The sequence below is a fragment of the Histoplasma capsulatum genome (assembly GCF_000150115.1).
Source record: "Histoplasma capsulatum G186AR genomic scaffold supercont2.2, whole genome shotgun sequence".
Classification (NCBI taxonomy): domain Eukaryota; kingdom Fungi; phylum Ascomycota; class Eurotiomycetes; order Onygenales; family Ajellomycetaceae; genus Histoplasma; species Histoplasma capsulatum.
Window position 1 is genome coordinate 427,359 of NW_025544802.1, and position 26,482 is coordinate 453,840.

Sequence of the window (26,482 nt, forward strand, 5' to 3'; positions counted from 1 at the left end):
GTTAGCCTTCAGCAGTCTTTTCGAGCGCAAAGAGTGCCCCTCCTCCACTTAACCTCAATTGGAGATCAGGGAGAGAAAGGGTTCTTAAGCCCGTGCCGTTAGGGGTAAAAGCGTATCACCATGCAACCAGCAGTCAAACGCTGGGGTCGTGTCTTTGAGTAAAAGTCCATGGTGATTGCTTTACCCAGACTAGCTATAGGGCCGTTGAAGCAAACATGACAAGATTGCGAAATGGTTAATAGAGCCACATACCTCGATGGTCAGTGTTGACGGTGAGTTCTGGAAAATGGAGTGCTGCGAATACAGAAGGCTGACGATGTTGATTTTGCTTTGAATTTGAAAAATTTTGGGTTGGAGAGCTAGTGCGGCCCGCTTAGGGTTTAGGGTTTCCAGCAGAGTAGCCCTTGTTCGAATCACGTGAAACAATCTCATACTTAGAATCTGAATGGAAGACATGTAATTCGATGATGTATAGTCAGTCCAGACGCTATTTAATGATCGCAGAGAATGACCTATAACGAAGAGAGATATTCAACGGTTGCCGCATAGGCCGGTTGGGTCCTATAACGGAGACGACCAGAAGCTGGAGTAGCAGGCCTATTCTCCATTTCTCGTGAAATCGTGCCATTCCGCCCATAGATTGCATATTGCAGAGGTGTCGTGTCTTGACAGTCTCTCGCCTCAACATCCGCACCAAATCTCACAAGTATGCGCACAATATCTATAATACCGTACATCGCGGCGTGGTGGAGTGGGGTTAGTCCATCGCCCCCTTTCGCATTGACGTTTGCTCCAGCTTTAGCCAACATGGTGACAAGAGTACAGGACCGAGAACGAGTCAATTGACAATCCTTTGCTACGTAGGTATGGATTGCATGACGCAATGGCGTCCACATGGGGGAATTACACACTTCTCCCTTATCAGTTGCCTCGATATTAGCGCCACTTTCGAGAAGAACCTGTGCCGCATCAACCTGTGCCAATTTTGCAGCATAATGTAGCGGTGTGAATCCGGTTTTAGCTGTTGCCTCGATATCCGCTCCACATTCGATTAGCAACCTAATCACAGTCTTCATATCGGGACGCCAAGCGCTCCTACCAACCCATTTCATATCACGATGGTCAGGGCCGTATGGCGGAACGACAGCTGCCTGGTGCAACGGTGTTCTTCCATGTTTATCCTTGGCAGTGGGATCGGCTCCATATTTAAGTAGAATTTGAGTTAGTGCGGGGGAATTGACCGCAAAATGTAGAGGTGAGGTATCACCCTCATAGCATCTAGCATTGACGTCAGCTCCGTTCTCTAGCAAAAGCCGTACGATCCGTTGCTTTTTAGATCTGCGATCTTGTCTGTGTGCATTTACAGCATCCACAGTGTCAAAATCAAACTCCTCAGTTCTCGATGCTAGATGTAGTGGCGTGTGTTGTGAATTCGTGGTCCTCGCATGTATATTGGCACCCCCTTCGATAAGCAGTCGAACCACGGTATCATCAGCCATGCCGGCAGCTCGATGTAGAAGTGTCATTCCTTTGTGGAAGAAATCTAGTCGTTCGTTGCCGACATCTGTTCTTTCGGTATCAATTCCCCTACCGATCAACAATTCGATAACCTGGTCGTACTTCGCTCGAATCCTGGGGCACGGAATGATTTCTCCTCCTACTGCAGATCCAAAAGCGAGAGCTCTTGTTGCCCGTCGATTAAATACGAGGGCTAGGAGGCCAGAGCTGACCAGAGTGGGTTTTGTGGCTAAAGGAGATAACCTCGCGAAATGACCCATCTGCAAGCCAGGCTGTCGAGTCTTTGTGTTGCTCAAAACCCCAGAGCGCTCGAGAACAATAAGATTCACATCTGCGCCATTGTCTAAGGAAAGCTCTGCTGTGCGTCTGTCCCCTCTCAGGGTGGCCCACACAAGGGCGGAGCTGTCCTGTTGATGTGCATTGAACCGGTAAAGGTAAGGATTGAGGATTTGGTAGAAACGCGAGCACGTTTGAGCGAGTGCGTTGAGACCAGACACCTCGTTTCTGTAAGCGGCATCTCTCTCAGACACCAATATCTGCCCAAGGAGTAGGAGTATTTCCGTTGGGAATTCGATGAGGTACATTTTGCCTCTCGCCTGAGTAATTAGTTATTAATCCGTATCAAAGGCTCCTTGAACTCGGCTTTTATTATTGTACGTCTTTTAATTCCCCTCCCACGTTGGGGTGGACGTCTTGCCCACCAATCAGGCGAGAGAGTACTAAAACAACCGACTATTTTTGGGAGTCATGGCTAGCTCCTCATAAATTATGAGGCTTGGAATTTTGAAAACTAAAAAAAAAACAACGAAAATATAGTAAAGATCCCCTTCATAAAAGCGTTACTTGAAACCAATAATTGCACGAAGTACATATTGGAAAAATTCCGGCATCTACTTGAATGAAGCAGAAGATAAAGAAATGTGTTTCAAGATTATAAAATAATAATATATCTTCTTAGATTCAAAAGCCACCCATTTATTTATTAACTTATTTTGGAGAGAAGAGGTAAAAAAAATGAAGGAAAGTAAAAGGATGAATGCGTTGGTGTTGTGATATGATAAATAGTTTGTATGGGCAAAGGAGAAAAGAAAGTGAAGTTTATAAAAATAATTAACAATGGATACATGATTTTGGGGCATACATGATTTCTAGTGTAAAAGGTAAATAGAATGTGTTAAAAAAGTGTGGGCAGGGCCGTGAATGAAAAAAAAAAAAAAAAAAAGGAAAAAAGAAGAGGAAATTGGAAGAACCGGGAAGTTAGGGGCGAAGAAAGGGGGAGTGAGAGATTGCGAATTTGATGCGCGTCGTTTGTGCATGCGTACAGGGGTGTATGGGGAAGGTAGTAGGGAATTCTTCCTGAAAATGTGAGTCAATTGCATCTGATCGTGGGGTGCCGGGGAACAGGTGTGGGATTGACGGGGAGGGGTACACGAAAGTGCTTGGAGGCATACAGTAAGGGGGAAGGGTGATTATGAAGGTTGCGAGGGGCTTGCTCTGACAAGGGCGCGGGGCTGCGGTATCATTCATATCAGAACGTGTGAAATGCTCAGGTCAGATGTAAAAGTATGCCGAATCATTGAAAATGCCAGAGATGCGAACTTCGCTGAGGGGGGGGAGAAAGGAGGGTTTAAAAAAGAATAAAACAGATTCCTGCTTCTTTTTCTCAAAAATCTTTTCAATTCGACTGCTATCCAATATCCTAGCTGAGCTGGGAAAACTCGCACAGGCGTGGCGTGCCGTTCATTCTTTTTCCGTCTTACCATTTCGTGAAAATGCTCCAGTCGTCGGCATCGCTTCCCGTGCCTCGTCGAGCAGTTATTTTGGTGATAGAACGGGTATTAACTGGACAACGCCCAATGTGCGTAATATGGCGGAGTGCTTCGCACGGATAATACATGTCACTTCCATTAAATGGTGCCTTATGACATAACTTGTGCCGTCGCAAGGCCTATTTGGCGTTTGACCTGTTCACGAGCCCATCTAGCTGTCTCAATTGTGCGAGGACCAAATTCTCTGTTTGTTCGCGTTTCCCGAATCAAGTTGGAAACAAAATCATTGCGGAAGAGAGCCGCAAATTCACCATTGGGGAATGTATCAGCGAGATCACTGGCGAGGATTGTTAGCGATGTCTACTAGGACAGCATCACATCTGGAAAACCAACCCGATGACACCCATACTAGCTCGAAGTAATCCTTCGCTCCGATTATTATCCTGAGCGATTATATTTAGAAGTTGAAAGATCGACTCGACGTATGGTTGCAGGCCATTGGCTACAAAATTGAAAAAGTTAGATCTGAGAAAATTTCAATAGTGGACAAGCCAGGGTTAACCAGAACGTACCATTTGGTGTGCCTTTATATGCAAGGAGAATGCCGCCCCACGCATCCATAATACCTTCCCTAAGGGATACAATATAATCAAGCATGTCGTATGATACATCAGGACTGGCAGTAACACCGGATGCTTGTTGTAGCACGCCAGCGACAACTACTAAATATGTCTCGAAATGCAATCCAATAGCCTGGGCAATGTCTCCGAACGTCTCGAGAATGGACGGTTTTAGTTGATTGCTGAGGGTAGTACTCTGAGGAAAATGGTCAATAAAAATTTGCCAAGTGAGTATAACACATGAGCGGAGAATGAATTCATACCCTCAGGTTATTAAGCAGGTGATTCATGAACGTATCACAGTACGGTTGAGCCTTCTCACTCAATGATCGAGTGATATCACTAACTAGTCCAATTGCCATGGCACAAAGACCAGCCTCCTCCTGGTTACCTAGCGCGTTGTAAAGGAACGGAATAAACGAATCCATATATTTGATGAAATCGCCCTCTAACGCACTGGCTATCGAGCCAACAGTGGCAAAAACAGTATCTGGAACACTTGACTTTGGAGGTACCGTGGACAGAACTTGCAATAGAACGTGCATGATACGGTCAGCTTGAGGCTTGATCTCTCCTTCTAATCGTTGCACGATAGCCTAGAGTTGGTTTGTTAGCGTCTCAATATAACCAAACAGACGGATGTAGACAAGCAATATACTTACCAAGAGCACGCTTGTCAAGCTCGTTTGCATTTCTTCAAGTGTGATACGATCCTCAACGCTGACAACTTGTTGTTGCATAGGCACTGTTTGTTCGAGTCGTTGAAGGATAACATCTGAAAGGTTAGCAACAATAGGAAGGCTATCATTAGCAGCATTGGTCACGAAGGAGTTCAAAACCTCGTAAGCCGCAGTTCGAAGTTGATTATCAGTATCATGTCTGGGGTAGCAGTTAACTAAAGGTTAGTTGAAATTACATGAAATGAAATATTCAGTTTGAAAGCTTACCTCTCTGTAACAGTGAGCAGTGAGGTAACACTGTCCTGGAAATGTTTTGATAGAGGGTTGGTCTGAGCACCGGCTTCCCCAGCAAATCGTTCCGCAAGGTTCATCAAGGCCCAGCAACAAGAGCCTGCGATCTTTGGGTTGCTAGCCAATCCATGGAACAAACATGAAATAAGAGGTTGCAGATGAGCTTCTGGATCAATAGATTCAGAGCAATAATCGCAGATTCGGCCAAGTGCATAAGCAGCAGAATCCTTAACGTGAATTACCTTATCATCCATCATTCCGATCAAAACTGGGAGGGCTTGTTTGATCAATGGATCGAGCGTTTGAGCATCTGGACCGTCCATAATGGCACCAAACGCAGATACAGCGGCATCTCGGCGATGCCAATCCTCGCTTCTTAGATTCTCTTCTACAAATGTCAGGACCGGGGGGATCACTTCAGCAGCAACGCACTGGGCATAGAGTTGCAAGGCTTGGTAAGCAGCGCGCGAGGTATCATAATCGTCATCAGCGGCATCTTCATCTTGCTTGGTCATCAGATGTAGCAAAACAGGAACAACCTCTCTACAGGCAATACGAGCGAAGCCAAAAAATGGGCGGATTTCAGTGGATCCCTCTGCTTGGGCCTGCATGCGAAGTTAGGAAGCCGTTGCTCAGAATAAAATCCTGGTGCGGATAGGGACAAAAGAAAATTTTTATAAAGAAAAAAAAAAAAAAAAACAAAGAAAGAAACTAACCGCAGCGTTATCATCCTCAATAGCAATTTCTTCCTCGCAAACCGTACACCAGAACTCAATAGCAAGCTTCGCAACATCTTCCTCCTCATTCTTCATACCAAGGATTGTGAGCCCAAAAAGCGCTTTTTCCATATAAAAGCGCATTTTTTCGTAGTAAAGACCCATAATTCGGTTCAAACAACCGAAAGCCCCGCTTTGTATTCGTGTATCTTCAGCTTGTGTGGCTTCGCAGACAACCTGCATAATATAATTTCGCTCGCCATCATTTTCAAAGTTCGACCGTACAAACTCCATCGCATCGCCCAATGCCGTAAGCGCAGCATTCCGAACTTCAGCGTTAGTTTCTTCTCGTCGCGCACCCTGGACAACGGCTGTGAGGATGGCATTTGAATGCGCACTTAGGCTTTCGCGAAGCTCCGGCTCATCGGATTCGCAGATGAACCCAATCGTTGTCAGCGATGCCTGCTTCATGTGATCTGAACCAGAGTTGACATTCTTCACAAGAGTGTCCATTAGCTCTGGCCATTCATTACGCGGTAGCTCAATGGCAGCGATGACAGCGATGAGCTGCGCTGCGGACTGGCCGGCTCTGGCATCGTCGCTTTTCAAGGTCTTCAATGCGAGTTCCTTGACGGTTTTTTTAATCTCCGGACTAAGCTGGTGCACCCATCTTCCCTGGACTTCCCGTAATCGGTCAAGCTCTCTGAAGGTGAAGGAGTTTTTCAGCGCGATACCAGCAGCAATTCGAACGGTAGGAGCAGCAGCTTCATTGGCAAGTTCGCCTGCGAGCGTCGTAAGGTAGGTAGCCTATACGGGGGCCGAAATGAAATATAGTTGGAAAACGAGTAAGCAAGCATGAAATTAAAAATTTCCCACAGATAGCGCTATAAAACAAAAACTATCTGTGGCAGCTTATGTACAAGTCGAAACAAAATCTTTACGTTTCCTACTGCAATAGAAGCGTAAAAGTAGGGGAAGACATACAAAGTCAACTTCAGCAGCATGCAACAGTTGTTGCTCGGCACTTTGACGCGTTGCAGCATCTATATAGAATCACACACAAACAAGGCACAAGTCAGTGAGTGGGTCTTCGGCTCAAATAAACAAGCTTGGACCGCGACACATACCCGTCGACAGGGTGCTGGTCAACACCTGATTAACATCCATATTGCCGAATTCGACGCCTGCCGTAGTCGCGTGGTTCGTCACAGAAGAGGGGTGCCGTTGTGATGGGGGAGCAAACAAGCGGCAGGGAAATGACTGCGGGGAAGCGGGATTGAGCACGACAGGAGGTACAAAAAGGTATAGAAAATATAAGGATCCCGAATTGCGAACAATGTACGCTGCTTCGGCGACAAGGCTTTCTTGGGGATTGTTTTGTTATGGTAACCTAGAAGTGTTTGCCCCGCCCAGAAGGTAAGAGGAAAAACTAAATATACGGATAAAAGAGCCAAAGTGAGCGGATAAGAAGGTAAAAAGACTTCAGGTCAGAAGCAGAAAAGAGGGAGGGATTTTTCCCTTTAGCCTGGTATATCTGTCTTCTCCGGAAGATAGTGGGTGGGGTGTGAGGAGGTGAGGTGAAGTGAAGTCGAAGCAGGATGTTGTTTGGAGGTCGTGCAGTCAGTGTGGAGGAGGACAGATGAGGATGCGGCTCTGGCGTCGAAAAACGGAACCAGTTAGGCTGAGTCAACATGGTCTGTTGCATTTTAATGGACTCCACCGCCAAACTCCGCTGGCGGCCACTCCAAACATACATATTTTGCAACTAGTTTGGGCTTGGCATTAACGTTCGCCAAACAGGCATCCTTTTGTCTGGGGTAGGTCTTATTTAAGCTGAGAACCATTGGGGGTATTGACAACGCAGGGGCAATTGCTGAAAAACATGTATATACCTAACTACACTGACTGGTTATTACTTACGCAGGTACTAATAGTTGAATATCCGACATACTGCCTATCAGTCCTATATCCTGATTTGCGCCGCACAGCCTAAATTCTCCTGCACACCGTCGCTTCATCCAACAAACAAACCCACCAGCATTTAATTGAATGTCAATTACTGCGTAGGCCTATGCGTTCACTGCGCTCTATTAAGTCACAAGGACCAAAAAGCTGGCTAATATGTACCTCAACAAACATAGTCGTACATTTATTCTCCCTACGAAAATATCATATGTAATCGCCGTAAGAAACAGATATAGAAGCCGAAAGCCATGCTCATTGTGCCATGACCTTATCCTCTACTTCCATCTCCCCATCTCCAGCTTCCTCCTCCTCTTCTGCCACCCCTGAGCTATCCATATCAAACACAGAATACCGCAGTCCATCCGCATACAAAACACACACAACCCTTCTCCCCTTCCGTCCATTGACCTCCAGTTCAACTGGCTCCATACCCTCCTGCTGTGGGAATGTATGCCGCACAAGCTCCGCATCCTGCTCCCCATTCGCGAGATGCAGGAGCGTTACCTGCACTGGGGGCGTCACGGAATCTGATGTAGCAGAAGTCTCAGAACCGTCATCGCCTACTCGGATGTAGTTGGGGTGGAATGGAGTGTCCATGTTGGGAATGTAAGGGAAACTGAGGAGGTGTACGTTTCCCAGGTCAGATAAGAGAAGCATTAGTGTACCGTCTTCGACGAATTTTACGGCTGTGATGCTCCCTCGTTTTAGGCTGATTGCAGAGAGGAGCGTGGCTTTGGTTGAGCTGACGCCGTTTACTGTATCGATGATGACCCTATAAAGATACACTGCGCAAAACAAAAATATGAAAGTTAAATAACTGTTTGGAAGGTCAACATCTGGTTTCACGTGTCTGGGTTTCTTACATATCCATGGAGAGCTTTTTGATTTCGTCGCAATATATACAGATGGGTATGCAGAGTTCTCGAAATGCTAGGAACGCCACGAAAGTCAATGGTAAGTCTAAATACCCAAATCATCACTTGAGCTGGGGAGGTTCATTTCAGCGTACCCCGAAATTCATCGTCATATCTACAACCTTCGCATCGCAATCAGGTCCAAGAGCCAATGGCGACCGGTGGAGGATGCCTCGTCGCTGCGTCTCCGCAATCTGCTTGAACACCTTTTCACTTTGGAGTCCAAGACGAGCTGTCAGATCGCCAAGTAGCGGCATATCGATTTGATTAGCCCGTTTCTTTTGATCTTGCTGCTTTAGTAATTTCTTATATGTTTCATAAAAGGAGCTGTCTTGCCCTGACGGCTTCCATCGGTCAGGAGGCGACTGTGTGGGGACAGGCTGGATGAAATCCTGAAGAACGCTACGAGCCATCGCTCCCTGTATGTAACTTAGTACCTGTCCATGGTCGAGAGAATCCCTGCTCTCCGTCAGTTCTTCATAGGTGGCAGATAGAGGATCAGCGGTTTGTAGGTCAACTTCATGTCTTAGCCATTTTGAGAAGGCGGTAAACTCGTGGAGCTCGCGACTGCTATGGATCAGCACTTTATGGGAGAGGAGGCCAAGGCAGTCTATGGTGTCCTGGCATTTCTCCAGATCTGCAGTTTCCAGCCCGAGAATCGGGCTGAGTTTGTGGAATTTTGACAGCCCTATTAACCGACTCAGGAGGACTCCACCCCGCTCCAATGCTGGAAGAAGACACTCGTGGGTCAGTCGCCTCAGCGCCTCGTAGCCTGATGTAACTGCTTTTTCCCAACGTTTATGGCCCTAAAAATGAGTTAGACCCAGAAGTTGCGTTAAAATTTGTGCAGGTTACAAACCCTCTCGCCAAGGACGTCTACCAGAAACTCTCTCAGCGGTTCGAAACAGTCCCCAGTCACAAGCAGGTGGTATGCAGCGGTCACAAAATCGCACGCGCATTTGTCCTGCAAGTCCTCAGTTACATTTCTGATATACCGTCCCGGAAGATCCTGAGAATTCTTCCACTCGAGTTGAATCTGTGCCTGCACCTGCTTGATATACCGTAGCAAATTTTGTAGCTGCGTAATTTTCGACGCGAGGAGCGACAAGTATCTTCCAGATTTTGTAATAAATCGGAGGTCGAGAGTGATGAGTCGCATCCCGTTTTCGGTTGAGAACAAAAGAGAATGAGTAGAGCTGATGGGGTGAAAAGCGTGAAGAAGAATTCTGCTGTTAGTAGCGCTCCCAAGAGAGCTCCCGACATGAAAGCAGCCGACATCGAAGCAGTCAAAAATGCGGAGGTGAATAGTCCCGTCGTCGAAGCCAGCTAGCAGGACATCGACAGAGTCACCGGTGTTTTTATTGGTAGTATGAAAGATGGAATCAATCGAAGCTCGTGAACCAAACACATCGTCGCTAGAGAAGATGCATGAGTGAAACAAACGTATATCAATATAAAAAACATTGCAAACAAACAAAATAAAAAGACTCACTCATTCCCCGTCGACGGTAACGTGCTCAGCTTAGGCAATGACCGCTCCATATCCAGCATAGCTAGCTCTCGTGGCAAATCTGCCTTCAACTGCGCGATTTTCGATAATTGCATTTCTGTCGACAGTAGATCATCGACAGTAAGTCTTCCCTCAGCATCTTGAAGACATTTCAACGCGTTCTTGCCATCGGTGAAGTTCATTCCCCAGCCAAGGCAAGAAACGGATGAAGCTGAGCCCAGTGGAGACGTGGAAGACGATGAAGGTGCAGTTGCAACTGAAGATGTCACAGAGTGGCCGCATGGTAATTGATGTACCGTCTTGCCGCTGTACGCGCTTAAGATGCGGATAATGTTATCAGAACAGGCGACGGCGAGGAGATGGCCTGGTTGTAGTAGCTGTTAGGTTTGGAACGTGTTCATAGAAAACTCCTCATCCAAGAGCAAATAATACGGATATTCACATTCGGTGAATCAAAACCAGGAAAGGATAGAGGAAGCTGAAATATAAAAGAAAATAACATGGAACCCCTTACCGTTTCCCTTCCACTTAATCCTTCTCACCTCCCTTCCCCGCTCACCTCCGCCACGTCCACCGTCACCATAAACACCCCCAAACACCCGCTGTCCATTCAACCTGAAAACATCCACTCGTTCATCCACGCTAGTCAGCGCGACCAGGTCCATTGTTGGACAGTACGCCATTGACCCAGGCTTGCATTTTGACGCGAGTGTTTTCTCAGCTACTGAGGCCAACTTCGGGATATGCTCCCCGTCCATGACGGTTGGACTAGTTTGATGAGAGTATTGGGACAGAATGAAAGTGTAAATTCCGTTATTTCTGAGGACCTCACGCCCTTACTCCTGGTGCGTTACTTCGTTTACTTTGTATGCGCGCTAATTGACTGTGCTTGGTAGGTTTAATGTGCGGTGTCCATTGAGGCTAGCTGGAACTGGAAATTGTACATGAAAATGCCACTGTAAGGATTAGCCATAAAGTCAAGCAATTATTTAATAGGGGATGTAGATTCTGATGGTTGTATTATATAGGGGACAAAGAAGTTTTTTTTGGAGTGCCAAAGGTTGTGTCAAGTTGGTTGCGGCGGAAAAAATATTTGTATATAATTTCAACCATATAACTACCATATGTCGGATCGGCATCAAATTAGAAGTTAGCATTAGCACATTCGGCACGCAATTAATGATATTGTGTATTCCACTTCCTCATTTTTTTTTTCTCCATCATTATTTCTCCATCGGGGCCTTCAAAGAATTGACAAATAACCGCCGGATCCTATCAGACGCCATTAAAAGACTTCAGTGTAAAAACCAAAACAAATAAGAGAGAAAAACTTTCAAAGGTATTATGAAAATCCCATAACGCCTCAAAGACTGTATTCCCTACATTATCCGCACATCAACAATGTTTCGAGTGCTGCATTACACATAAGTAGCCGTTATTCGATCGAGGCAATATCGCCTGTGGCTAAATGACCGGACAGTACGCCCAAACCCCGAACGCGACCAAATCCAACAAAATCCAAGAAAAGTAAAAATGGGTTGCGATCTATGATGGTGATACAAGAAGGAAGGAAAAAACGCCATGATGGAAATGTAGTAACTCCGTATTCCCAATGAGATGGATGAACTTGGGACGCATGAACCCATGTATGGTTGGAAAACGAGATTAATGTACTTAAAGAACGGAAGGAAAGGAAAAATGAATAAAGACTAGGAGGATCTTTGTGGGGAGGAGAGTTACGCTCTTATCTAGAAGCTTTTCACAGCATTATCCTCGATCATATCGCCCAAGTAACTCAACTCATCCATTAACTCCTGCATTGTAGACTCGACACGGAGATTTGTTGGCTGCTGCCCGCCACCACCACCACCACCACCACCACCACGCCTCGAAACCGACTCACTGTCCTTGTTCATCGTGTCGGAGTGATTTGTACAGTTTGCGCGAGGGGTGAGGAGTTCAGGGTTATCATCCATAAAAAACGAATCGGTGTTGGGTGTAAAGTTACTATGCTTTAGGATTAAGCTTTTCCGGGGAGGTGTTACGCGCTGTTCATCATTACTTGTCTGGCTATGGTTGGTGGCGTTTTTATTGGCTTCGAGAGTCCAGGGATTGATCTCCCTACTAGGAGATTTGGAGATGTAAAGAGAGGATATAACAAGGTTGTCGGTATGGTAGTCGTGGGATTTAGTCTCGCGATCTTGGTGCGCGTTGTTTATGTACACGTTGGGTTGCGGGGATGGGTTGGAAGCAATATCAAAGAGGGAGGAGCTGTGAGCAGATAGATCGGTAAGTGCGGATTCGAAAAGCCCCCCATTGCTGTCATCCGTGGTAGGGGAGAATGTATTGTCGTTATTAAATGTTGATGCAGATGTCATAGAGCAAGGCGAAGCGTTTTCTGTATCTGTACTGTATTCTGAGAACCGACTACCAGTCGGTTGGAGGAAAGAGTCCGGAGAGCACGAATTACCGGGAGAGTCAACAGTAAAGTCGGAGAAATGACTCTGGAAGTATTTTTCTTCGCCAAGGGAGAAGTCAACAGTTTCCATCTGCGGCAATTCTGCGTCAACAATGGAAGATGGGCTGTGTGGGAGGCTCGGTAAAGCTTTTCCGTATAGATCCAACGGAGCTGTCGTTTTTGAAGTTGAAATGTCACCTGATGATTGTTGAGGAATGATAATCCTGGGCGTTCTTTGTGAAGTCATAGACTCTGGATACGCATCAACAGCAAGGTAGCGGTTTCGTTCAGCTTCTCCAGAGCCAGGCCTATCGATCAATGGATGCTCAACGGTCCATGCGGCTTTCAGCGTCGACCACCCTTGGCTTTCCGCAAGAAATTGATTTCCACTGGCATATTCGCTGGATAGATTTCTATCAACAACGTATGGATGGGGTAACGGCTTGTTGAGACTATCAACAACACTCCACGTGGGAGATGGGGTACCGGAGTGGGCGGATGAGTCCAGTCCTGGTTCGGGAACTTTTATGATGTGGCTTTTATTTACCTTATGACGGCGACGGCCACGGTTCTCGTCGCCCTCACCAAACCGCGGGGAGGTAAAGTTCAGGATGGCAGATCGCAGAGAATTGGTTTTGGGGGAATAATTAATTGCACTTCTTAGGTCTAGAGATAGTTTACTGCCAATACGGAATCGTCGATGTGTTGCCAAGGCACGAGGATGGGAGAAGCTTCTTTCGTTAACGGGAGATATAGAGGATCCAGAAGAAAGGGGGGAAGCTAAGCCGTGGTCGGTACGCATGAGCATTGCTGGAGACGTAGTGAGACGAAGCAAAACAGGCCTCGGTGGAGCTCTCGGATTCAAATATTTGTCTGCGGGATTCATAGTTCCATCGTTGGATATTTGGGAAGCGGGCTTGTAACCGCGTCCAAGATGGGTATGTGACGAGGGTAAGTTGATAGGAACGTTGAGAACGTTCAAGGGTTGACCTGGCAAAAGAGCACAGGAAGTAGTTACTGGCTCGGCTTCATTGAAAAAATCAATTTCATTGTCAAGTTGGTACTATGATTAGAGGTTAGCTTTGTGCGTTTCTGGAACTTCTATATGATACTTTGACTCACATAATACCAATATGTGCCGCCCATCCTTAGACCGCCATTCCTTCCTGGAGTTGGCGGTTTTGTTTCTCCATCACATATGATATTGGTAAAGGTATGACATCCTTTCCAATGACCCCTGCCAATTCGACTATCCTTTTCCATCGGATATGCCCTCGTGAAGTTGTCCCATGATCCAAACAGCTTGACAGATCTAGTATTGGGGGGAGTGCGGCTTGTTCTCTGTCAGCCCGAGTCCATAAGAATGTAAAGACAAGGTAACCTTACACAAGAAATGTCATCAAAGTTGTGGATGACTCGTTCATGATTGCGTCGGAAGCTATGTAAAGGAAGTGTAGGTAAAAAAGCCACTGGAACTGCTCGAGAACCAATTGAGCGCGCAAAGAAGGTAACCTGGATCCAGCCAGGAAGAATCGCCCAAAGCTCTTAATCACAATATAGTTCTGAAAAAAATCCAAGATCGACCTGAACGAATGGCCCGATCTGTTGGATTTTTGATATCGACACCTCCCCAGCAGATATAGGATATCTTATATACATATATCCTGTATCGATACTAAGGCGGACCAGACGCAGATCACTCCAACCAACAAGTCTTCGAGTGCTGCCACGCCAATTCTATTTTGGGCATCTGGTTTCAGACCCCTACCGTGCTCAGGGTGAAAATTTGGAGGGAAATCAAAGCCGGAAGTCGAAGGTTCGATGGGTCCAATGATTAGGCCAGACGATTATGGAAGCGCTCCAGGATTGTATGGGGTTGGAATTATATAGGAGGATTCCTGGCGCTTGCTGAGGGAACAAATGGGATGAAATACTTCAGTTGGTTCTAGAGATACCCATGGACATGCCAGGGAATGAGGTACGGATATATTTGAAGGAAATAAACGCTCCCAACGGATGGGCGTCTGTTGAAACGAAGGGGGCACAGCCATAAATAAAAATGTGGAACTCGGCATTTAAAAAGGATATGATGAGAAAAGTGGCCCTGTAATTCAAGTGTGGCTTTGGGTGCCATTGCTGATAGACAGGTGTCGTCACTGGCCAAAACGAAGCAGAGTTTTTACACAAAAGGCCCAAGCTGACGATCAGAGGGCTGGAGGGACCTCAGAATTCCCACAAGTTCGCGAGCTAGCTTAAATAAAAGTCTAAGCAGAGGAACTGCTGAGAACAGAGCGGGCTAGGCCAAAGACGCCCCCATGGCTAGCCCTGATCAGTGACGGTTTGATCATAGATGCCTGGTCGATTTGGACGTCTCCCATCATCCACGGCTGTGTGTTTGAATGAGGGTAATAGTACGATGATGCCCATCCCACCCCTAGGAATCAGAATATTCATATTCGTAAGGCGGCGTTATTTGGATGAACAATCCAATGCTGACCCCTGTTTAGCGCAATGGTTGGGCCTTGGTTTGACCAGCTGGGAACGCTGTGGTCGCTGTGGTCGCTGAACAGAAGCCAATAAATTACCGAAGGACGCCAAGCACAACCTAAATAGCTGCAAACTCAGCGAGGCGCCAGTTTCAAAGAAGTGTAAGAAAGAGAAGTGCGGAGAGCGGTTTTGGTTCAAGTTTCAAGCAAAGAACTTACGGCGGCTATTCGAACTGCAAACATAAAGGAAGCGATATCCTTCTCCATGCTTGAGAGTATCCGCGGAGGCCTATCATCACGTCAACATCCCACACTGCACGACGGCTGCCATGATAGGTATGGGGATATTGGCAAGGCCCACTTGGCTGTCCCAGCCAGTCAATAGTCTACAGAGGGCGCTATCAAAAGAATTGCGCCGGCAAAAAGACAACTAGACAGTGCCACAAATCTTGGCAGAAATTCACACTGTATTTTATACTGAATACTCAGCTCTTGATTATTCCTTGTCTCCACTGCTATTCAACATGGAATCTGTCTGTCAATCTGCCTGCCAATCTGTGTGCCAATCTGTCTGCCAATCTGTGTGTCAATCTGCCTGCCAATCTGCATGCCAATCTGCCAACCAGATGAGTATTCTATTCCTCCACCTGTCTGTGCTGTCTTCCTTCTCTATACTCATTGTCATCTTCTAACTCTATAATCTTTTCAATATGTACAGAAATCCACTCAATCCATGTCTGTATCTTCTCTTGTGGCAGATTCTTCCATACCTGCTTTCATACTCTAACAGCTTCTGTATGATTCTTAGAAGCTTCTTTTCTTATTGTTCTGCACTTCATTCAGAGTCAAGCTGTCTCAATTGCATTGAGATCAGATGAATTCCCACATCAAAGCAGCTGTTGAATCCCATGAATATCATACATATAATGTTGAATATAGTGATTGTGTGAAGAGGTCTTATCCTCTTGCACAATAGTATTCAGATGATCAATTTGACACTCTTTTACAAAGAAAAATAGCTTTGATAAGAGAATTTGAACTTGATAGTGATATCAATCAATTCCATCATCTTTGTCACAAAATAGCTTGTCTGTGATCTGTTTGAACTTTCATATTGATTTTTGATCTGATTGCTGATGATCAATCTGTAATCTTTGAATACTATTTGACAGCTCTCATTCTTGCCTCTTTATAGATTTCATTTCAGTATTTAAAGTCTCAATATACTCAAGGAATTGAGTATGCTTCTGCAAGGTTTCTCTGATTCAACAATGAAATGAGCTCTTCTTATTGTATAAGAAGCAGACTCAGAATATGAATTCAGATGATCTCTTTTATTATTTGTGTATACAGCTTTGAGAATAGATCTTATGAGATGCATATCATATTCTATATTCATTTTGTTGATGAAAAAGAATAACAGAGATTTCATCTGATCAGATAATATTCTTTCAATTCTTCAAGATTCAATCTTTATACTTCAGACAGAATTGAAGTTGATCTAGTTGCATCTTTTTAATGAGTTCTGACTTCTGTGTAGACTTTGTTTTTCACAGGCCTGCTTTGCAAAGAATCCTTCATATAGTTATAGAAGATATCTCAATTCCTTCATTACTGAATTCATTGACAAGATCAGTACATATCTTTTCTCATTCATATCAATCACATCAAATCTTTACAAGAATAGTGTTCTTAATACTATTATTTCTCTGAGTTGATTGGTCAGATTTGAGAATATCTTGAAGTCATTCATCACAAAGTATAATATGAGACAGTTCAGAATCAAATCTGTGTTCAATTGCACATTTATATATACAGTTGATTTGACTCTTTGAGATCTGGGTGATTTCTGTAGACTGGCCGCCGGGACCATGAATTACACATTTGGTTTGGTTTGGTTTGGTCTCAGTCTATTTCTTGGCATGATTTTAGTGGGACCAGGACCAGAATGGGAGTGTAAAGTGACTAGAATTATTAAAACATGAGTGAAATGGGACTAAAAAATCTTGATATTCCATGTAAAGTGACTGACTATCAAAATCAGAACATGATCTGGGACTGATCATGATTTTGACTCAAGTTTGATTTCATTCTGATGATTATATAATACATCAATCTGATGATATGATTGGTGGAGATATTACCTCTATCTTGCTTAGTGCTGCTGCCAACCTACCCATTGCTGCCAATCTACCCACCGCCGTCAATCTACCTACTGCTGCCAATCTATCTACTGCTGCCAACCTATCTATCACTGCTAATCTATCACTGCTAATCTATCACTGCTAATCTATTGCTGCCAACCTATCTACCACTGTCAACCTACCTACCGCTGCCAACCTATCTATCACTGCCAATCTATATAGGGTAAATCATGGTCCCATTTGGTCCCATTTTGTAAAATGGGACCAAATGGGACCAGAATCACTAATTTATTAGTAAAACATGATCTGGGACTAGATTTATAATATAAACAGTGTAAAGTGACTAATTTGCTAAACACTATATGGGACCAGGACTAAGATATCTAATAATGGGACTGAGGAAAAATTTGGTCCCAGTCCCATGCATGGTCACACGGCCAGTCTAGATTTCTGTGATTTCAGCATTTGACTTGCCAAAATAGGGTGATTTAAGAGTCATCACAAGAGCTCTTGTGGCAATATCAGTATTGGGTGCCATATAAATCAGCAGATGAAATATTAGAGATGAGATATTTGAGAAAAAAGAGGAATCAATTCAGAATACATGGCATTCTCATATAAATAGAATGTGGGGTCATTTGAAGCTAAATGTAATTACTCATTAAAACATTGTGGCGCTTCTTAGTTGTATAAATTGAATCTGAGCGGCGCAATTCTTTTGATAGCGCCCTCCGTACAGGACAGCCAATAGGTAAATCCGCAAGCAGCATTTGCCAGATGCTTCTTTGTGTCAGGTTACCCTAAGCCACGGCAGGTCCCCAGGCGACGCTAATGCGCAATGTGGATTGGGCGCTTCGAACCCTGGTTAAACTTAGGGGGACTGGGAGAGGGAGTTCCTGGATGGTTCAGATATTTTTGTTGTTGTCCATCATGCTCTCATCAACGACGCACGCTGCATACCTTACAACTAGTCCTCGCGGCCCCACCCACTAGAGGATATAGTGGGTGGTCTACGCCGCTGCGCAAAATATCACTGGCTTTCTTCATCAACAACCACGCGATTAAAATCTAGACATTAGATATTTAATTATTCCAATTGTGTCATATTATGGAGGGCGCTATCAAAAGAATTGCGCTGCTCAGATTCAATTTATACAACTAAGAAGTGCCACAATATTTTAATGAGTAATTATATTTAGCTTCAAATGACCCCACATTCTATTTATATGAGAATGCCATATATTCTGAATTGATTCCTCTTTTTTCTCAAATATCTCATCTCTAATATTTCATCTGCTGATTCATATGGCACCCAATACTGATATTGTCACAAGAGCTCTTGTGGTGGCTCTTAAATCACCCTATTTTGGCAAGTCAAATACTGAAATCACAGAAATCACTCAGATTTCAAAGAGTCAAATCAACTGTATATATAAACATGCAATTGAACATGGATTTGATTCTGAACTGTCTCATATTATACTTTGTAATGAATGGCTTTGAGATGCCCTCAAATCTGATCAATCAACTCAGAGAAATGATAGTATTAAGAATACTATTCTTGCAAAGATTCAATGTAATCAATATGAATGAGAAAAGATATGTACTGATCTTATCAATGAATTCAGTAATGAAGAAATTGAGATATCTTCTATAACTATATGAAGGATTCTTTACAAAGCAGGTCTGTGAAAAACAAAGTCTATATGAAAGTCAGAACTCATCAAGAAGATGTGACTAGATTGACTTCAATTCTATCTGAAGTATAAAGATTGAATCTTGAAGAATTGAAAGAATGTTATCTGATCAGATGAAATCTCTGTTATTCTTCTTCATCAATAAGATGAATATAGAATATAGCATGCATCTTATAAGATTTATTCTCAAAGCTGTATATATGAATGATGGAAGGAATCATCTGAATTCATGTTCTGAGTCTGCTTCTTATATAATAAGAAGAACTCATTTCATTATTGGGCCAGAGAAATCTTGCAGAAGTATGCTCAATTCCTTGAGTATATTGAGGCTTTAAATACTGAAATGAAATCTATAAAGAGGTAAGAATGGGAGCTGTCAAATGATATTCAAAGATTACAGATTGATCATCAGCAATCAGATCAAAAATCAATATGAAAGTTCAAACAGATCACAGACAAGCTATCTTATAATAAAGATGATGAAATTAATTGATATTACTATCAAGTTCAAATTCTCTTATCAAAGCTATTTCCCTTTGCAAAAGAGTGTCAAATCAATTGTTCAAATACTATTGTGCAAGAGGATAAGACTTCTTCACACAATCACTATATTCAATGTTATATGTACAATATTCATGGGATTCAACAGCTGCTTTGATGTGGGAATTCATCTGATCTCAATGCAATTGAGGCAGCTTGACTCTGGATGAAGTGCAGAACAACAAGAAAAGAAGCTTCTAAGAATCATACAGAAGCTGTTAGAGTATGAGAGCAGATATAGAAGAATCTGTCACAAAAGAAGATACAGACATGGATTGAGCAGATTCCTGTACATATTGAAAAGATTATAGAGTTAGAAGATGGCAATGAGTATAGAGAAGAAAGACAGCACAGACAGATGAAGAAATAGAATACTCATCTGATTGACAGATTGACACACAGGTTGGCAGGCAGATTGACATGCAGATTGACAGACAGATTGGCATGCAGGTTGGCAGGCAGATTGGCAGGCAGATTCCATGTTGAATAGCAGCAGAGACAAGGAATAATCAAGAGCTGAGTATTCAGTATAAAATACAGTGTGAATTTCTGCCAAGATTTGTGGTGCTGTCTAGTTGTCTTTTTGCCGGCGCAATTCTTTTGATAGCGCCCTCCGTAGTTATTTGTCAAATCAGAATCTAGATCATATTAATTATCCTCCCAATTATCAGAGTTGATGGATTGTGAAACTTCTGGAGTTATCTAACTTCTCGTCTAAAGCTATCTTCTTGCCCATCTGGCGGGTGACATTCAATTGACGAGCAAGGGCAGCACGGCTGAGGCCAGGGCATCTTTCATCGAATTCTGTAGCTGCTTCTACACGTTTGTCGACTTCTTAAGATCTTTCAACCATCTTGAGATAGATATAATCGCGTGATTGGGGATGAAAAAAGGCGAGAATTGGTACAGCGGTGATATTTTTGCACAGCGGTGCCACTATATCCTATAGTGGGTGGGACCGCGAGTACCTGTCGATGATGGGGAGTTCCGATTGAAGTTTTGAATTTTTGCCCTTTGTGGCGTGTCGCGGATAAGCTGCTCAATTATGAAGTCTCCCGTTTGGGATGACTAGCTATACCCTTCCCTTCTTTGAAAGTGTTTTGACTTGTGCTAAGAATTAAGCTGACATGCTGATACCGGAAATAAGTATTGCTGTTCCATCTCTTAATGAAAAGGAGAGGGAGTCCCAGGGGGCTTATAGAGGCCAATGCCCCTAACTTGCCCACTAGCTCACTGCCTAAATCCCAGGTAGTGTAGCCTAGAGATTCAATACACTAGTAAGGATATTTCGGGGTAAATTCTTAGCGTGAGACGACTTTTCGCAGTGCCCTCTGGACAAACTATTTAATTCCCGAATAGTCAAAGAATGGCAACCATCACTTGTTCTCGATTTTCCCAACTTCCCTGCCTCCCGGCTCAAGAAGTGAGCGAAATGAACCATTATTTGGCTTCTCAGCTTCAGATACCCGCGCGAAAAAGCCTTGATCGTACAAAGTTGTGTGGATAGTGGATAGGTGGAACGTCATCAATCATGAGTAGATTCTTCATACTATCTTCCCTGTTGGACTGAGATACTATATATTTAAGTGCTCGTACAAAAATCTTGCGCCGGCGATCCCACGACGATATTATTATCACCCAGGGATGGAGAATTCCGCCGTCCCTTGACAGGCACGAAAACTTCAATATACCGTACCCTTGCCCTCTGCAAGCCAAAAGGTTTTTTTTGCTGACCGGCTTTATGGTGTATCTGGGATATATCCGGCGTGGACGGAGCCTCACAGGGACTACTAAGAGGCAGAACGTTTCTCTACAACCAGCCTGTCAGCCCAACAAGGGGTCTGAGCAACTGCAACTGTGCTCCCTGCTGCATATCACTGCATGGAGACATGGAACATTTCCATTTTCTACATGTATGATTCGTCGAAGTTATTTATCAATTTGATTAATTTTGATTCTGTTCTTGATATCAGGTTACTCCTGCTATTATATCCCCAATTCCTGGTGCATCGATTACGAACTACAATGCACTGCTCATTTGGCCTTTTCCCAAACCTGGATTTAAAGGAAGACAAGGCTCACAGTTGGCTGATTGAATACACTTTGGCAGCTAGGGCCTATCTCGACCACAATAAAATAACTTCAAATAAACAACACAGTATGGTACCTGTAATAGAATTGAAGGAAAAAGATAAGCCTATCAAGACAACCTGGAATAGGAACAAAAGGGGTTGAGTTGAAAACAAGGAAAGAAGAAAACACTATCTGCGTCCCACTCTGGAAACAGTTTGTCGGTCGTATCTCCTGTCCACCCCCCCGAGCATGATCTTCAAAATGGTGTTAGATGACAGCACTGCACCGCTCCATGGCGCTGTATCAACTATGTCCCGTACATGGTTGTTTTTGTGCAGGGTATCATCAAGACTCTCCAACCACCTTGCAGCAGATCGATCGTTGCCAACTTGTACAAATTGAATTCCCACCTGCCACGGCTTCGCATTGCATTCGTCCAGTCGCCTTGCTACACTGATCAACACCGGTTCCACATCATCAGTTGGGATGCCGTCCGTGATCACGATGACGTTAATCGGTTTAACAGGTGGCTTGCTCACACCCCTAGAACCCCCTGCCGACCTGTATCGGACTTCATCCACGTACGGATTGAGAATATCGTGCAGTCGGCCTCCGGTCGGGGTTCGTCCGCTCGGCGTAACCCGACAAAAGATATGTCCAACAGCCTCTGATGTTGTGATGTTCGCATACGCTCCGGTTGGATTGCTCCAATTTTTGTGGTTTAAGAAGTATATATCAAAGCCATCTTCGTCATACTCGGCGCAGATTGGGGCTATAGCTGAAAGTGCTTCTCTGGTCTCGGCCCATCTTGAGCCACTCATGCTTCCGCTGTCGTCGACGAGAAGGATGGTATCGAAATCACTCAAAAAGGCGTAGGGTGAGGAATCAGCAATGGTTTCCTGAGTCTCTGCTGTGGGGGTATAGGCTGGTGGCTCGTCTGGATAAGTCGCCCAGTCTATTGCCTTGCCCCTCTCCTTCGCGTCCTGCTTCAGCCCGTTCCTCATCAGCCCGTTCCTCAAGGAGCGCATGAAACCGGCCATTTCTTTTATTCTTTCTGTTGATGTCTTGCAAGTTGGTTCCCTTGAAAGTCGGAGAGTGATGCGTGTGCAAGAGTTGGAAGGAAATATAACGAGCTATTAAATCGTTGCGCGGGATTTCAAACGCATGTAATTGCGTCCATGAAACGACGCACGGCCAGACTGAAGGATGTATTGTGGTTAACTACAGAATAAGAGTAAAAGTAACCCATTGCCGAAGAATAAAGAAACTATAGAAAGCAGTAAAATGCGTCCTTTATAACTATACATTTTCTTTGTGTTTTGTTTTGGAGCGGCAAATCCCCCCTGAAACAGTGAGGCAGACTCTGGTTTGATATCAGGTACTTGCATGTCCTGCATATAGGCGCGGCACTAACGGAAGAACCTGCTGTGCCTTGCCCAATTGGTGCTGGCACAGCCCTAATCTGCCCCGCAGGATCGCCTTGTCGTGGGGTTATTTGGCGGCGTTATTGGGTGAAACGTTCCTTGAGAGCCCCCCCCCCCCCGTACGGCAGAATCCATGTGTCCGCATATCCCGAATAACCCACACACAACGACTCTCTGCGGTAGAACCCCGAATCTTTACTCATCCAATCTCGTCTATGGTCCCTCGTCTCCGATAGATACGTAGCAAGGCTGAGAAATTCCAAGGATCGAGTCTGGAGTTTTCCTGGAATAATCCCCAATCCACTTTTGTCAAAGGCTTACCCCGCGAGATTCGCGATTCGATAACTTGAGCTGTAGCGCTCTTCCCGAAGCCGGCAATTCACATCTCTGCCGTTGACATGAACCACAAGTACGAACTGACCAAGTCGAGGACCAGTTACAGCAGGACGGACATCTTGACGCCCAGGAACCAGCTCGGTATCTCCCTCTTCTTCATCATATACTTAAGCGTTGCCTACAGTCGCCGGCTCGAATCGCCGTTACTAGAGCCAGTGGGCTTGCGGGGAACTATGATGTGATGATGTAGTGAGTGCTTTGTCAAATTCTGGAGTGAACTTGTTCAAAGGAATGGCAGCTGGGCGGAAATGACAGCCCTACCCGGAGCCCTTATGGCCCTACATTATTACCATTCAAAATTATTGTGAAGTTGTGGGAGATCATTGTACTTTCGCCTACCAAGGTCGGGTGTATTAGTACTCTAGCTCGTCGGAATGCCTGGTATCGTGGTGTCAATCGGGAACGTTTGAATCCACCCCGAAATGCGGTCCATCCATGCTTTCGTTGGACCTTGTGGGAAACTTCCCTTTCTGAAGAAAGTCCCCAGAAGAGTTATTTCACGTCCAGCTCTGTCGCGGAAATTCCGCCTATCACTAGGTCTCTCAGACCACAAACATCGCATCCTCCGGAAACTCAACACAACATATATGACTTGCATTGGCTGTGTTTTGACCGGCTCCAATGCCTGCAGCGCGTCAAAAGCTGGATAGCTGTCCGTGGACATGCGGCCGCAGTTGACAACTGATGCTCTGTTACCCTATTACCGAACGATATTGATACTTTGAGGGAGATACTATTGACTCTCACCCAGTCGGATTCTGGCGCTCTCTGCACACACCTAACTCAGCAAGGATATCCTCCCTGGATATGACTATGTGGAAGCTATCACCGAATCCTCTGCTCTCGTAAGGGAGGCACAGACACCACCCCGCCGGTATTAGCAATGAGCCTCGGTAACTGACGTGAGGACCGCATCTATCGTTCGACAGTTATGTAAGGCGACATTCTGGTCCTGCTAATGTGGATGATGTTAATTAGCGCCTAAGTAGCTTCCTGCTTCAGGGAGATATGGGTGAAACGACTAAAACTCACTCTGTGGGGGACGGAAAATGTCAACATACAGGTTCCTTTTTCAAGAGACTTGATTGTCACAGTAGGCGAAGCATGAAGCTTGCGATGAGCTTGACCTGACGAGCCACTCCCGACTTCAGGCGTAGTTGCGAACAGTAACCTCTCCCCTCAAGATTAAAATGATAATTGCTTGATACCAGATGTTCTGAATTTATCCTCGTAAGGTCGTGGAATCAGGTTTTCTGAATGGCATCGCAATCAGATATATCTACAATCACTGTCACCAGAGGCGAGGTTAAGTTCCCAGACAGGCTTCTCCGCTGCGGAGGGCATTCGATCGATGCATATCAGCCCACAGCGTTATCGTTTGACCTACGCAGTACATGCCAACTGACCAGCGCCACCTTCTCAGCAAGGCAGTTGAGACTTGTGGGAAAGCCTGGGGCATGTCTTGATACGGATTGAAAACGGCATGTGGAATGGAATGGGCGGGGCCGGAAAACCGGACAGCCATGGACTTTCCATCGCCCGCTAACATCCCATGGCTTCAGGGTAAACAAGGTCTTCAAATGATGGCCCACCCCGCTTCCGTTCTTGCCGAACACTGCCTTCGTTCGTTGGACAAGGGGTAGCGGCTAAGGGTAATACAGAACGACCCAGGCCTAGGTGCAGATGACATTGAATATAGAAGGGCTTTTTTGCAACCTGCTTCCAAAGCACTCTGTAATAATCTGTGGGATCCTCAGCTTCCTACTACAGACTAGCACCACACACAAGTGGATATAACCCCCAGAAGATAGCACTCAATACAGCCACTCAGACTTCCAACAAAATCACCTTACCTAATTAGTCAGATGAAGCCATTGTTTCTTGCGAAGGTTTCGCACGTTGCTTCATTCGCAATCTTTTTGATTTTCCTGATTAGGCTCGAGACCATGATCAAGCATTCCTAGGCAGCTTTACCAGAGCCCTATTAGGTGGCTTGGGCGTCACTATCCAGAGAGGGAGTGCCACATCCATCGACACTGGAATAGCATGTAATCGTGCGTTCACGCTGCCAACACCTGCCATCCGAACATCGATTGTTTCTCGAAGGAGCACTGAGATTTAATGAGGGGTGCATTCAAAGTTCACCGCATTTGAAAGTCTGCGCATGGTATGCGATGCGGGTGAAGTAATTCCGGGATAATAGCAGACTGTCCATCACTTACTGAAGGAATGCGCTGATACCATGGTGGTTAGAATGGTGAGGAGGAAATGGCGCAATATACTTGGGTGGGAGCATTGCAGACCTGGCCCGTATTCTCAGATTTGCCATGGTATGAGCACTGGATCAAAGAATCTTCTCGTATATTACGGAGTACAGTGGCAGAGATTAGCGTGGCCAGGTGAGGGCCGAACAATCTCATTCAGGATGAGTTGACGACGATGGAGTCCATCCTGGGACAATGAAGCCAGCCTCTCAGATTTAGGGGTTGTGGCTCTCGTTCAGCCCAGCCATGATGTTGTAAAAGGGAGAAGGTGCTGATGGTGTAAAAGGCCCCGGTTAGCGTGTAATCTAAATTTTTAAGTTTTGGTTTCCAAACCCTTTAAAACACCCAATTTTATGAATTTAACCACCACACAAGGATAATAAATCCTTCAGGTGGAGAACCATCTTTAAGATATATTTGCCTGTTTGTTTCAACACACTTTCTCTTCCCTCTCTTTACGAGGTAACAGCTCAGAGTTTCTTCTGAGTAGCCCAACCCCACACCATAGGGTCTAACCAGCAGGACTCTGATTACAAGCGCCACGTGAATCAGGACACTAGGAGGAAGAACGAAGTCTCCAGAAAACCCCTGAAAACAATTCCAAGTTCCTGTTGAACGCCACAGGTTAGCATCCAAGGTGATGGGATGTGAATAAGACGAGTTCTGGTGCTTACTTGGCCGCTGAGGAGAGGTGCCAACTCGCCGTTAAGCGAGCTGAAATTCGCTGTCCATGTCCACAGTGTCCAGTGCAGAGCTCGGCGGTATCGCCTGCCCATCTAGGCATGGATGCCATGGCCGGCGCTGCACCGTATCGGACTTGCGGTTCTGTGAATCTTGCCGAGAGATTCCTCCACTTCACGAATGTGATCCTCGCGTGCCCGCGATGACAACGTGGTTTCCACATGCTAACCATCATTCTCAACCATTTCTCTGACTGGATATACCGAATGCGGAAGTCCGGCTCAGCCAGCTGTGCCATTTGCGTGCGTGGAGGGCTGGACTATGATGGAGATCAAT

At 45.1% G+C, this 26,482-nt stretch overlaps 7 protein-coding genes across 7 annotated transcripts; 1 reads left to right on the forward strand and 6 right to left on the reverse strand.

Moving 5' to 3' along the window:
- Window positions 1-512: 512 nt before the first annotated feature.
- On the reverse strand, window positions 513-2,102 carry HCBG_01360 (ankyrin repeat protein; the record flags this gene model as incomplete). The annotated part of the gene is made up of 1 exon (XM_045428410.1): window positions 513-2,102. The coding sequence occupies one exon, from the start codon at window positions 2,100-2,102 to the stop codon at window positions 513-515; it is 1,590 nt and encodes a 529-aa protein (XP_045290196.1).
- A 349-nt stretch (window positions 2,103-2,451) lies between these two features.
- On the reverse strand, window positions 2,452-6,761 carry HCBG_01361 (importin subunit beta-1; the record flags this gene model as incomplete). Its single annotated transcript, XM_045428411.1, has 9 exons — window positions 2,452-3,624; window positions 3,681-3,789; window positions 3,860-4,103; window positions 4,171-4,503; window positions 4,570-4,786; window positions 4,855-5,483; window positions 5,595-6,401; window positions 6,579-6,637; window positions 6,722-6,761. The coding sequence occupies 9 exons, from the start codon at window positions 6,759-6,761 to the stop codon at window positions 3,438-3,440; spliced, it is 2,625 nt and encodes an 874-aa protein (XP_045290197.1).
- A 959-nt stretch (window positions 6,762-7,720) lies between these two features.
- On the reverse strand, window positions 7,721-10,741 carry HCBG_01362 (uncharacterized protein; the record flags this gene model as incomplete). The annotated part of the gene is made up of 6 exons (XM_045428412.1): window positions 7,721-8,344; window positions 8,423-8,489; window positions 8,569-9,279; window positions 9,333-9,888; window positions 9,966-10,347; window positions 10,543-10,741. 6 exons carry the CDS (start codon window positions 10,739-10,741, stop codon window positions 7,812-7,814), a joined length of 2,448 nt encoding a protein of 815 aa, XP_045290198.1.
- A 990-nt stretch (window positions 10,742-11,731) lies between these two features.
- HCBG_01363 (uncharacterized protein) lies at window positions 11,732-13,587 on the reverse strand (the record flags this gene model as incomplete). The annotated part of the gene is made up of 2 exons (XM_045428413.1): window positions 11,732-13,504; window positions 13,564-13,587. 2 exons carry the CDS (start codon window positions 13,585-13,587, stop codon window positions 11,732-11,734), a joined length of 1,797 nt encoding a protein of 598 aa, XP_045290199.1.
- Window positions 13,588-20,890: 7,303 nt separating this feature from the next.
- On the reverse strand, window positions 20,891-22,669 carry HCBG_01364 (uncharacterized protein; the record flags this gene model as incomplete). Its single annotated transcript, XM_045428414.1, has 2 exons — window positions 20,891-21,118; window positions 21,585-22,669. 2 exons carry the CDS (start codon window positions 22,419-22,421, stop codon window positions 20,891-20,893), a joined length of 1,065 nt encoding a protein of 354 aa, XP_045290200.1.
- A 534-nt stretch (window positions 22,670-23,203) lies between these two features.
- HCBG_01365 (uncharacterized protein) lies at window positions 23,204-23,886 on the forward strand (the record flags this gene model as incomplete). The annotated part of the gene is made up of 2 exons (XM_045428415.1): window positions 23,204-23,356; window positions 23,440-23,886. 2 exons carry the CDS (start codon window positions 23,204-23,206, stop codon window positions 23,884-23,886), a joined length of 600 nt encoding a protein of 199 aa, XP_045290201.1.
- Window positions 23,887-25,621: 1,735 nt separating this feature from the next.
- HCBG_01366 (uncharacterized protein) lies at window positions 25,622-26,444 on the reverse strand (the record flags this gene model as incomplete). Its single annotated transcript, XM_045428416.1, has 3 exons — window positions 25,622-25,736; window positions 25,905-26,073; window positions 26,165-26,444. The coding sequence occupies 3 exons, from the start codon at window positions 26,442-26,444 to the stop codon at window positions 25,622-25,624; spliced, it is 564 nt and encodes a 187-aa protein (XP_045290202.1).
- Between the last annotated feature and the right edge of the window lie 38 nt (window positions 26,445-26,482).